The sequence below is a fragment of the Stylophora pistillata genome, chromosome 14 (assembly GCF_964205215.1).
Source record: "Stylophora pistillata chromosome 14, jaStyPist1.2, whole genome shotgun sequence".
NCBI lineage: Eukaryota > Metazoa > Cnidaria > Anthozoa > Scleractinia > Pocilloporidae > Stylophora > Stylophora pistillata.
In genome coordinates, this window is record NC_142532.1 from 5,190,956 (window position 1) to 5,202,836 (window position 11,881).

An 11,881-nucleotide genomic window follows, 5' to 3' on the forward strand; every position below is an offset into this window, starting at 1 on the left:
AGAGCGTGCTGAGGGTCTTTAAGGGATCATAAATAGTGTCCGCTTTCAGTGCTCGCAGGCTTGAGGTGCGTGGGTAGCACCGCCCGTATTGCAGCACCAATGAGCGGTCTATATTTCAAACCATATGATATATTCAGCTGCGCAAGTAATTTATGCCAGTAATAAATACTCTGTTGTTTATCTAATGACGTTGAGATTGATTTTTTTTGCATGCACATAACATTTTTTGTAGCATGACTCGTCTGTAACACAACGCCGTCAAACTATGAATACAAAACTATTCGATGCAAAACAATATTCATTGTAAGAAGTAGCTATTTGTGCTTTCTCCTTCTACAGGGGATATTAGCATTTGGTTTGGCAGTTCCGAGGAGCATATGTTGGCCTATTAGGTAATTGTGTGATTATCGAGAAATTTGGAACGTTTCTTAATGGGTTTTAAACAATAACTCGACGGGGGAAAAACGGCCTGCAGACATATTCCCTTTCTTTTGTTTGCATTCAAATTTCGACTAAGATTAAACAGAGGGGGCGTTAGCCAAACAAGTCTCTTATCGTTTGGTTAAAACTTGTAAGCGTGTGATTTCTTTAACGCAAAATCTAACCGCAAGCGTTTGGTTTATGTCATGCAATTAAAACAGATTAATCTGTAAACCTTTGAGCTATGTTTTGTTTCCTGACGGAAAACAAAGAGTAAAATTGAAGCAAGCTGTAATTTATGGTAATTGAAGATCTTCGCCTGCACAATGTAAGCTCGTGTCATTTTACATGTCACAATTTTCATGTGTAGATGACTGACTGATTTTCGCGTATAAACTTTATATTTCAGTGCCACACGCCGCCAAGTTCTTTAAAATTACGAGGTTATGAAAAACACAAACTAAAATTCAGAGACAACTTTTCGAAGTTCGATATTTCATAAAGCTGCCAGCTATGAATACGACCAATACACCAGCGGAGAATGAGACTTCAAAATTTGAAGAAAGTAATAATCCCAACACGTTTGCTTTAGTCAACGGGATCCTAAATGCTCCGTTGATGCTGAGTGCCATCATGGGAAACGCTTTAGTTTTTGGGACTATCTTAAAAACTCCTTCGCTTCGTTCGCCATCTACGATCTTGCTTTGCAGTTTGGCTCTATCAGACTTGCTTGTTGGACTTGTGGTACAGCCTCTTTACATAGCTAGACGGTTTAAAATTTTTAACGGATCCTGCCTTGAAGAAATCATGCATTTTACCATGTGTGGTGTTTCGCTCTGTACATTAACTGCGGTGAGTGTAGATAGATTCGCTGCTCTTCATTACCACATGAGATACCCGTCTCTAATCACAATCGAAAGGGCTTTGTACATATCGGGCTTGATATGGCTTAGCGTGGGTCTTTTATCGGGATTCTACTTCTGGAAAAGGTACTATTTTTTCCTGGGAATATCCTTCGCCATTTGTGTTTGCATCTTCATATCCACTTACTCTTACTATCGGATCTTTCGAATAGTTCGACAGCATCAAATGCAGATTCATGTTCAGCAACAAGCAATGGAAAACTTGGATCTCAATGACACGAACATGCTTCGTTTAAAAAGGAGCGCTATGAACACTTTTGTGTTCTACTTTGCAATCATTGTGTGCTATTCGCCATTAATCGTTTCTCTTTCACTAAATGTCATTTCTAAAAAGCTCTGGTCGATGGAGTGGGAACTTGCGGATACTGTTGTGTTTTTAAACTCTTCTGTCAATCCAGTTCTGTATTGTTGGCGCTTAAAAGAGCTTAGGATCGCAGTAACTAAAACAGTGAGACAAATTTTATGTGGAGCGTCGCCAAGGAACTAAGAGTTTTTAAGGAGAAAAGACAGAGAGGTATCGTGTTTCTCCCTCTTGACTAGATGGATCGCCTTCGCGCTTGAATGTGTACCCCACAAATAAGTAGTGCTTTTTACGCACGCGGTTAGTTCAGAATCAATTAGGCTCGATCTCACCATTTGACAAATAAGACAGGTGAGAGTAACTTTTCATAGATACATCCTAAACCGAATATAGTAGCCCAAATCGTTCTCACTTTGTTTTATTTTTGGTTGGTTCTGTTTCCAAAACAATTTCGACATTTTACAGAATGAAAGAATGAGCCAAAAACCTTAGTGGAAAGATAAATTTCAAAATTGCGCAGACTGCCACCGTAGCGACAGCAACAAAATGCTCAAGGGATACTTTTTGCACCTGAAAGCAAAGTGGTTTTGCCCTCACACATTTGTTTTAAGGGATTATATCTTCCTCATCAACCCTTCCTTGCCTCGTCTATATTGCGTTATTTTGGGATGTAAAATTTACTATAGCATATCATAAAAAAATGAATGAATTAATAGTTAAGTAAAAAAAATTTAGTTCAGAATCAACGACACCTTCTTTTGCAGTCTTCATCACTTTGTGAATGCATCCAAAGCAGAATTGTTATGATCTTTTTCCATTAGTTTTTCATACCGAAAAACTCCCTCGCTACTTTAAAAACTGCTGCGCGGAGATCAGGTAGATGCCAGCAATATAAAAGAGGATTCAAAGCTGAGTTAAAAAATATCAAGGTATCTGTCATGACCCAATCTGTGTTCTTGTAAGTGCTAGGATCTGTGAGTGGTAACGATATAAATCTTGGTAAATAACACATAACAGTACAGATATAAAATACAAACGCGCTGAAGGCGCTTCTGATTAAACGTTTCTGACGAGACAGTTGTCCGACTGAAAGCTCTTGATTGCCAGGTTCTTGATGCTGAATCCGCGCGCGATGCCGGAGAACAATCTGATAAATTCTAGCGTAAAAATTAGCAGAGGTTATCAGATACGCACTTATTAAAATGGCTGTAGCAGCTAGGTAAATCGAAGAGTCCCAAAATATCAAGCACGATAGAAGGAAAGTTGTCACCCATGTGGTCAATAACGCCAATGTAGCACGAAACGAAGTCATCAATGCGTTGTATCGTAAATGATAATGGAGGGCCAAGAAACGATCAAGGCTAATGGCGGCCATTGTGCTGAGCGAGACGCCGCATGCAGCAAACGCCATCAAGGCTGTAAGGATTTCTAGAAAATATACGTTTGTTAGTGAATTGGCGATATAAACTGGTTGAACTATTAAACCAACCAGTAGGTCAGAAATAGCCAAACTGAATAGGAACATTGTGGAAGGAGATCGAAGAAACGATGTCTTCCATATGGCGATGGAGACCAAACAGTTTCCTAGAATGGAGACAAGCATCATTGGCCCGTTTATAACGCAGTTTATAACTACTATATTTCCATATGACGATGCGTTCGCTTGAAATTGGAATCTCTTGTCAGCTGAATTCCTAGCGATGCTCAAGTTTCCGTTGTTCATCTTTGACGAAGCTGTTTTACTCGATCTTTAACAGAAAAATTGACCATCTGGATTCAACCAAAGCTTACACTGCCAAAAATAAATCAAAGATGGCGCTTAAATGACTGAAACATCATGGAAAAATTATTCATTTTCAATTAAGTCCATGATTTTGTCTTGAGCAAAATGCTAATTAGCTTGTGAAGAAGGTGACGGAAAGCCCTGGCACTTCGACGATAAGTTGATCTTTGCTGAAGCCCTAATATTTGGGTCTTAAAGTAACGAATTCTTTTTCTGAAAAGATGTTTTCCCTTCCTTTCACATAGGAAGACAAAAAGAATAAATAATAATTTTTTCTTATTATTAGTCGGCTGCTGGTCCCTGTGTGTTCACTCTTCCCAGTTCAAAGTATTCACACGACAGAAAATTCAGATATATGAACTTCCAGGTGTTTACATTTTTCTCAAGACGCGAAGAGCAGTCACATCCTTGATCTGAATCAAGCGAACAACCCTTGTGTTTTTTCCCGTGAGAGTCGGTGTTCAATATGTTTTGGTAATTATAAGCTTTTTTTTTTATTTTGCACCTTAGCTCCCTATTACTGCCATTGACTTTTTTAGCATAACAAAAGTGACTGGTAAATATTGTTTAAGAACCATGTGAAAAGTGGTCTTAACGTCATTTTAACATGTCTAAAATTTTGTGAGGCCATCGGATAACAGCTTGGAAAAATTGAATGACAGAAAAAACAAATTTCAATGTTCACGAACGGACAGAGGCTAGTTCATCACCAGTAGTACAAAATTAATATAACTGATATTGTCGATGCGTTCTTTGTGGTTAATCATTTCCTTTGCAGGTGAACATCTGTAATATATATAGGCAATGGTAGATTTAAGCTTTATTACCAGCATCCTAAATTCAATGTTCACATTAGGAAAGAGACCAGTTGTTATCGAAATCATCGATAATACAAAAAATATAGCGGAATGACATCATCAATGCGTTCTTTGCCATCTATGCGTTCCCTTTACAAGAGGAAATTTGTAATAGTTCTTTTTCGTTTACAAATTCGACATTTCCCACCTGCCTCTTTAACCTTCTAATAGTGGGATCCAAGTCTTTTAATGTCACAAATGTAAAGATAAGTTTCAATAATTATGATAGAAAGATTAAAAATCTCCTCAGGCTTTAGAGAAATAATAAAAGATGTGATACAAAGAAAGCAAAACTGTAAAGAAAGATTTTGAAAAAAAAAAAAAGAAAAAGGAAAAAAGATGCATTTGATTAGGCTCCGTACCTTCGTTTGCAGCTTTTTTCTTCAAATAAAAAGTTCATTGACTCATACTAATTGACATTGTTCTCTGGCTATAACCAAAATTTTTAGAGGCGAAAAAAAATTATGATGATGATGATTAGATAAAAACATGGTAAAATGATGTATCCATACTTAGTAATATATTCTTCTGAAGATCGGGCTGTATGTATGCGTTATTAACCAAGCGTGAGGTCAAGATGACCGGATATTGGCCGAGTTCTTTTTTTGCATTTTTATGGAAACCCCAAGTCCAATCCCAGTTTTCAGTTAGTCGAGAAAAGAAAAATTTGTCTTTCCGTATTCAGTATGACTACATCCTTTCGTATGACTTTTGAAAAATGAAACTGCACCATCATTGCGCAATCAAACTGGTTGGACCGGGACTGAATTTCGAATCAAATTTTCAGATCCTGAGCATCAACCAGTTCTGGTCATAATTTGTGGCTACTTTTAATTGTCTTGTCAAACGCTCACAATATCCTGGTGCGAGCCTAGCTATCGAAAGTATGTTTATCATATGGTGTGACGTCATAGGGAAACCTGCGTATTTTATAATATCGACATACACAGAGATTTAGCATGGCCTGCCCACAAAAATCGTAATTTGGAATAAAAATCTTCCGGAAAAGCCAAATCACATGTATTTTTTGAAATTGCAACAACAAATATCGTGTAAATTACTCGATCTCTAAGTGAGTATGTCGGCTGAGATGTCATTGAAACGTGATCAGATTTGACAATGTTTGAGTTATCAAAGAGGAAACTTCACTGCACGCAGGACGATGAGATTCAGTGTTTGATTGTTCAATGAGAGTGATCATAAGCCTACATAAGACCATTTTTTTTAATGCCACTTAACAAAATGTGATGCATTTATAGAGGGTGTCCTTCAAATCTTAAAATATTGTTATATTTATTTTCTCATGGCTTCGCATGAAAAGAAAGGCTTGTCTCTTCCCATCACGCGGATTGGTGAGGAACTCTTCTTTCGAACGTGATTCGGTGATCACTTTATGATATCATCTTAATGATCTGTTTCCCACCCAGCTTTACCAAGAATGTGGTTATATTAAAAATCAATTCCGACTTACTCAGATAGAATTCATTTCTGGTCATTTTCTGTTCTTTTGATGGATACAAGCAGGTAATAAAATTTGCAGTTCAAAATCACAGTTCGTGATAGACTTGAATAAACAGTAATTAATTACGAAACATATCGTACGCTTGAATCAATGTGGCTTACAGTTTCTGTCAAATGGTTGTTCCTATTGTCATAATTCTATTAGAAAATTGCTGACATTTACGGCGAAATCTTGAAAGGAATCCAGGTGTAAAAATGCATTTTAAATAAAATGTAAGCTGTTTATAAACGAAATGTTAGATTTTAATGCTATTAAAAGAAAATAGATTCAGAGAAACAAAACATTGATATGAAGGTTTGCTTTCGAAGTGCATATTGCGCTGGCACTCAACTTTTTTCGCCTTTGCCATAAATAGATATCAAATGCCATAAAAAGATATCGAATGTCATAAAACTTGACAGAGTGATATTACAAGAAAACACTCCAAATTGAGTTCGAAAGATGAATGATAAGCATTAGTTCCTTTTCACTAGAGCACAGTAAGACATGAAATAGAACAGCGATCTCCAAGACTCAAACATGCCCAGTGGTGCAGGATTTTATGGTTCACAAGTCGCAAAAAACTCCTCACAACCCGAAATTACCGTCATCGTAAACTGTGCTTTAAATGTCCCATTGATGATTCTCTCCATATTTGGCAACGCATTGGTACTCGTTGCTATCTTGAAAACACCGTCACTTCGTTCATCGTCCATTTTGCTTCTCTGTAGCCTGGCGGTTTCCGATCTCTTAGTTGGCACGTTAATTCAACCTCTTTATATAGCATCTGTACTCACAAGGAACGAGCTTTTGGATAGTCTGTGGTTCACGGTGTCCTTTGCCGCATGTGGGATTTCTCTTTGCACCATAACGACCATCAGTGTGGATCGATTTTTGGCCCTTCACTTCCATATGCGTTATCCATCTCTTGTAACAAAGTCTAGAACTGTACACACGATAGCAATAATTTGGTTTTTAATATTCCTTCTTTCAGGTGTTTATTATTTAAATCCACTAGTGTATTTCTTCCTCATAGCTCTTGGTGTGGGATTATTTTTATTGATATCAATTGTCGCCTACATTGGGATCTATAGAATAGTCAAACGTCAAAAACTTCAGATCAGTACTCTACAGCAAGCGGTGCAAGCTTCAACCACAGAAAATCTCTCTAACTTCAAACAGCTGAAGACCAGCGCGTTAAATTCGTTCGTGTTCTTTATCGTCATGGTTGTTTTTTATATGCCAATGTCTATTGCTATGACCTTGTATCTCGTAACTGAAAACTGGGATAGTGCTTGGGGTTTCGCAACGACTGCAGTTTTCATGAATTCGTCTATTAACCCGGTTTTGTTCTGCTGGCGAATTGGCACGTTACGTAAAGCAGTGACAAAAACAGTGCAGAAGATATTGGGTAAACAGTCCTAAAACGGAAGAATCAAAACAGTTCAATCCTCATAAGAGTAAATTATTTAAGTCCCTGTGCATCAAGATAACGTACTCTGAATAGAAGGAACATTGAAATTATACTTTGGAAACAAAGACAAACATCAAAGAGTTATTCATGAACCACTAAGGGCGATAATGGTCGAGGGTACAGTTCGATCCCCACCATAATGGATTTTCAAAAAGTCACGATACATCGAGTTAATTGACTTTGAATGGAAAGAAACATTGAAATCATACTTTGGCCGTAAAGGAAGACAAACATCAGAGAACTATAATTGTTGAGGATAGGAAAGACAAACAGGAATTGAAAACCCGAAGAGATTTGCGTCATTTTATTTTTCGAGATGCACCATCCATGACGCATTTCTTTCATATTGATCGCAAAAAGGTTTTTAAAAAACAATGTTTTATTGACATAAGCCAACTTGAAAGAGGTTTCTATGATGGTATGGCATTACCAATGATTCGAAAAACTTTTGGCTTTTATTCTGTTGAAGTTGACATGGCATTGATATTGTTTCGTTCTGTGTTCTATGTGAGTGTACTGCCGACTGTGTTTCTAAAAGTAATCAGTCCATAGAGAGGCCGCATGAGTGACCTGTACATGTTGTATCTTTTGAATTGGGAGAAATGTTGCGAATACTGTCGGGCTTGAAATGTTGTGCGTTGTGTTTGTGGTTGTGAACGGCATATTTTCTACTTCTTTAGTAATATGAGTTACAACTGTGAAAGGAGCTCAAATCAAAACTTTTTTTTAATAACTGCCCTTTTGGCGATTTGACAGAGTGCAACCTCTGTGGCAAAGTTTAAAGTCAACGTTTAAGGTTAGTACAGATCCATACTTTCCTTGTTTCCCACGACGCTAAATGATATCTGCTATAGCACCCATTACCAAGCAGAAATTTGCTTTTTCTCAGTCACAATAACGACGTATTTCCGGCAATAATGCTTTGTTCATTTTGTCGTAAATATCGGTTTCAATACATTACCATAGTAATGCGCTTTCCGATATTCCCATAGATTTGCACAGTTTGAGTGATATCCTGTGAGCTGCTCCCTTCCCGTGATCAGTGTAACGTATAAATATATGATTGATGAAAATATGAAAAAGAACAGCTTAGATAATGACGCCTTGTCGAGATCAACCGTTTAATATCGTGATGTATAATATATATTTCTTTTTCAATAAGTGTTCGTCTCTTCACTAATCAAGCATCAACGTGCCCATATATATGAATTAAATAAATATATAACACAAAACTGTACAATATTTTTCAGAGAAATTTACGCAAACATTCACTCACGGTAATGAAGATGGAATTATAAAAATTACATACACCGAGCCATGAGTTTGCAATATTATCATAGCTTAGTTTTATGAACAATTTCCGTTCGAATATTAGAAAACACACTCAGACAACCAGACAAAACATTGAATTTCTTACGCACCTAGTCACTGTTACAGCAATTTTAAAACTGAAAAAGGTTCGTCGCTTGCGTTGCACTGGTTCTTCATTAAAGTAAGACAAAGACAGCACATGGACTTTCTTCCCGTATAAAAAATTTGAATCGCTTAAATATTATTAGTGAACTGCATGTCTTTTAGCCTGTTGCTCCTAAGTATGATAAGCATCTAATAATTGTATCGCCCCTGAATCAGTCATCGCTGTAATGAGAATAAAGAATAAGGGATACAATTTCAAACTCGAAAAGCCCGCTATTGTTCGACAAATTCTTCTTTCGAGTAACATAAGAAAAGTTAAGAGAACAGAATGGAGAACTTACATAATAATTTCGAAAGTAAAGGGTTAATTGCTAATTTCGAGAGTACCTCGGGGATTATAGACAGTGTACTGATCATTTGCTTCAAAAAAAGCAAGTCATCATATCGTTTGTGAAATGTTGTTTTCAAACTGCAGTAATACAGGAAAGATAAAGAATATCACGTAAATTAAAAGAAAGAATGTCTTTGTCACGGGGGTTGTAGAGAGAGAAGAAAACCAAAAACAGAATAAAGATATATCTGTTTTTTTTTTTTAATCACCATCTAAATGCAATGTTGATGTAAATGCAAGTATGTCCTTCAAAGAATAATGCCTGCTTTAAGTTCTTTGGGGTATGAGGTGTACACTATTCCAATAAAACTTTAAAAAAATATTTTAAGTGCAATCATTAGAGTTTCAGTCCATTCAGACTCCAACAATGTTGTTTCAAACCTCATATTTTACAAAGAGCAAGAGGTTCACTTCACATCACATGCCAGCTTTAGCCATTCAGCAACTTTGCTGCGAATATGATTAAAAAGCTCCCTCCTTTTTTAAACCAAAATCATCATTAATGAACTTCGTCCAAACAAATGCTTTTTACTCTCATGAGGGACTAGGACAGAATTTCTCCCGAGCTACATTATTAATATAATATCACGCAGACAAGTAATGACTAGGGGATTGTTAGTTGATCCAATACCAAACTCTCCAAACTAACATCATAAGAGGTTGCTCATTGGCAGATGATAAGAAGAATGACCAATGAGATCTTGGGAGCGAAATGTTTAAGTTAAATTTTTGTCCGGTTTATGAAATTACCTTTGCAATTGAGCCATGATGCCAGCGGAATCGGCCTATATTGGCACCTATCACTGCACCCATTACTGTGTGCAATATTTCATAACTCATAAGGCTGTGCTGTGGTAAAAATCAAACACCAGAAAGTCTGAAAAACAATATTTTTCACTCTTAATAGAAGTGTTTTCTGGATAAAAGGGGCGGTATATATTTTCAATACCGAAAGAGACCTTTGGTTGAAAATAGAATTTGTCTCTTGCGGTGAGAAATGTTTTTTTTTTTATAACTTTTGCTGAAGAAATTAGAGAATTTATATTGACAGTATGGAAGCTGACGAACGATTCAAGCGCACTACAGGCCTAAAATTTATCTTAAACCACACCCTTCCAAGAAACTCGTCTTGACAAGCTTCTTAGGGACTCATAAACATGCGAAGGTCGTCTAGATGAAGTTCCTAATATAACGAACAAAAGGAAAAAAATTGAACGGGATGGATATCGGAAGATCACTGTTGTAGTAATAGCGCAGTTGCTGACGATAAAGATACTGGGATGCCAAATCTTTTGCCGATGAAGCCATCGTTTTTCGTAAACACGTTTCTGTACTCACCCAGCTTAGGCGAAGGAAACATAATCAAAGTCAAGCGCCAAACAATTTTTTTTGCTTGACTTTTTGTTTTTGTTTTATCTTCGTATTTTTTTGTTTTGTTTTGTTTTTTTGTTTTTTTATCCTTTTGCTAATAAAAAGATCTATCAGTGAAAATAGATTTATAAAATTTTCAATCCATTTAGGTCCAATAAGATGCAAAAATCGCATTTTTCAGTTCGAATGCAAATAATCGAGCTGTTAGGTTCAGGGAAGCATTTTTTTTTTTGCCAGATCGTAGCCAACCTTCTGAACGTAAGTCAGGAAACATATATACTTTTTAAATTTGAAAGTTGAAAGTTCTGTTTTCAGCTGTTTTTCTCTGGAAACCAACTTAAACATTTCCAGATTTGGTTAAGGAGAAACGAATTCTTGTTAAAGTATAGGATGTCAAATAAAATTATGTGTCGTGTTAGGAGCCCATCAAGTGATGGGCTCCTGGTCGTGTTAAATTATTCATTAACTTGTGAAAGACATTAAAGTAGGGCTTTACGAGTTAAGTTTCTGGAAGATTAGCTGATTATAATATATTATACAGTAATCTCGTGTGTGAGAAATTAACGTCTCCTGCCCCAACCCTGCAGGAGACGGGACCTCCATTTATTCGTCCCTATCCGAGAAGACTAGAATATCTAGCCATTTCTTGATGTTATAGAAAGGTAGCAAACTCTTCTCAATTATTTTAAGACCTTGAGTGTTGGTCCGGCCGGGGCTCGAACCCTCGACCTCCCGCACTACAGTCCAGCGCTCTATCCATTGAGCTAACCGGGAGGCGGTTAGCTCAATCATTAGTTATGATCAATCTGTACCCTGCATCATCGTGCATTCGCTGTAATACAGCTGTTTAGTTTTTAGAACTGTTCCAGCGAGCGCTTGATCATTAACAATAACGCCGTCCGTTGGGACGGCGGAACAAAACAATGCATGCTAGAATTAAGGTTAATAGTTTCTAAAGAAACTGTTTGGGGCTGCGTCGGTGGGGGCAACGAAATAATTTGGATATATCAACAAAGTTGAAATGGTAAATTGGCGACCGTAACGATTACAAAAGCTGACGTTTCGAGCGTTAGCCCTTCGTCGGAGCGAATAGAGGAATTGTGGGTTGTGTGTGCTTTTAAAGGCAGAAAATGGAGCTACGTTATTGGTGAGAACATGGCAAGGAGAAAAACATGGATAAATTAGCGGAATGAAAAGCGTTCGTTGATCCCTGTGGGATTTAGACTGCCCGTTTGAAAGATGAGCTTTTGCTCAAGAGTTTTACGGCTTTCCGTGCTACCTAAGTGTAAGGAAAGACCTCAGATTGCCATATGTTGCTTAGAAAGCACAACCCACAATTCCTCTTTTCGCTCCGACGAAGGGCTAACGCTCGAAACGTCAGCTTTTGTAATCGTTACGGTGGCAAATTATATCATGCTAGAATTAACTAATTGATATTCGGATC

The 11,881-nt window shown here is 37.2% G+C and overlaps 3 protein-coding genes across 4 annotated transcripts; 2 read left to right on the forward strand and 1 right to left on the reverse strand.

The window, feature by feature from the left end:
• The first annotated feature begins 239 nt into the window (after positions 1-239).
• Positions 240-2,724, forward strand: LOC148716202 (melanocyte-stimulating hormone receptor-like). Of its 2 annotated transcripts, none has more exons than XM_088746020.1 (2): positions 240-748; positions 830-2,724. In XM_088746020.1, the coding sequence occupies exon 2, from the start codon at positions 934-936 to the stop codon at positions 1,828-1,830; it is 897 nt and encodes a 298-aa protein (XP_088602146.1). In that variant the 5' UTR covers positions 240-748; positions 830-933; the 3' UTR covers positions 1,831-2,724. The 2 variants fall into 2 exon arrangements, with proteins under 2 accessions (XP_088602146.1, XP_088602147.1); XM_088746021.1 differs by having other exon boundaries at positions 240-392.
• On the reverse strand, positions 2,462-3,675 carry LOC148716203 (melanocyte-stimulating hormone receptor-like). Its single transcript, XM_088746019.1, has one exon. It carries the CDS (start codon positions 3,365-3,367, stop codon positions 2,462-2,464), a length of 906 nt encoding a protein of 301 aa, XP_088602145.1. The 5' UTR covers positions 3,368-3,675.
• A 2,559-nt stretch (positions 3,676-6,234) lies between these two features.
• LOC111327562 (alpha-2B adrenergic receptor-like) lies at positions 6,235-8,420 on the forward strand. The gene has a single exon (XM_022931773.2). It carries the CDS (start codon positions 6,326-6,328, stop codon positions 7,208-7,210), a length of 885 nt encoding a protein of 294 aa, XP_022787508.2. The 5' UTR covers positions 6,235-6,325; the 3' UTR covers positions 7,211-8,420.
• The last annotated feature ends 3,461 nt before the right edge of the window (positions 8,421-11,881 follow it).

What these genes read in the sequence shown, in the direction of transcription:
- LOC148716202 (XM_088746020.1), top strand. Translation starts at nt 934, where the DNA reads ATGAATACGACCAATACACCAGCGGAGAATGAGACTTCAAAATTTGAA.
- LOC148716203 (XM_088746019.1), bottom strand. Translation starts at nt 3,367, where the DNA reads ATGAACAACGGAAACTTGAGCATCGCTAGGAATTCAGCTGACAAGAGA.
- LOC111327562 (XM_022931773.2), top strand. Translation starts at nt 6,326, where the DNA reads ATGCCCAGTGGTGCAGGATTTTATGGTTCACAAGTCGCAAAAAACTCC.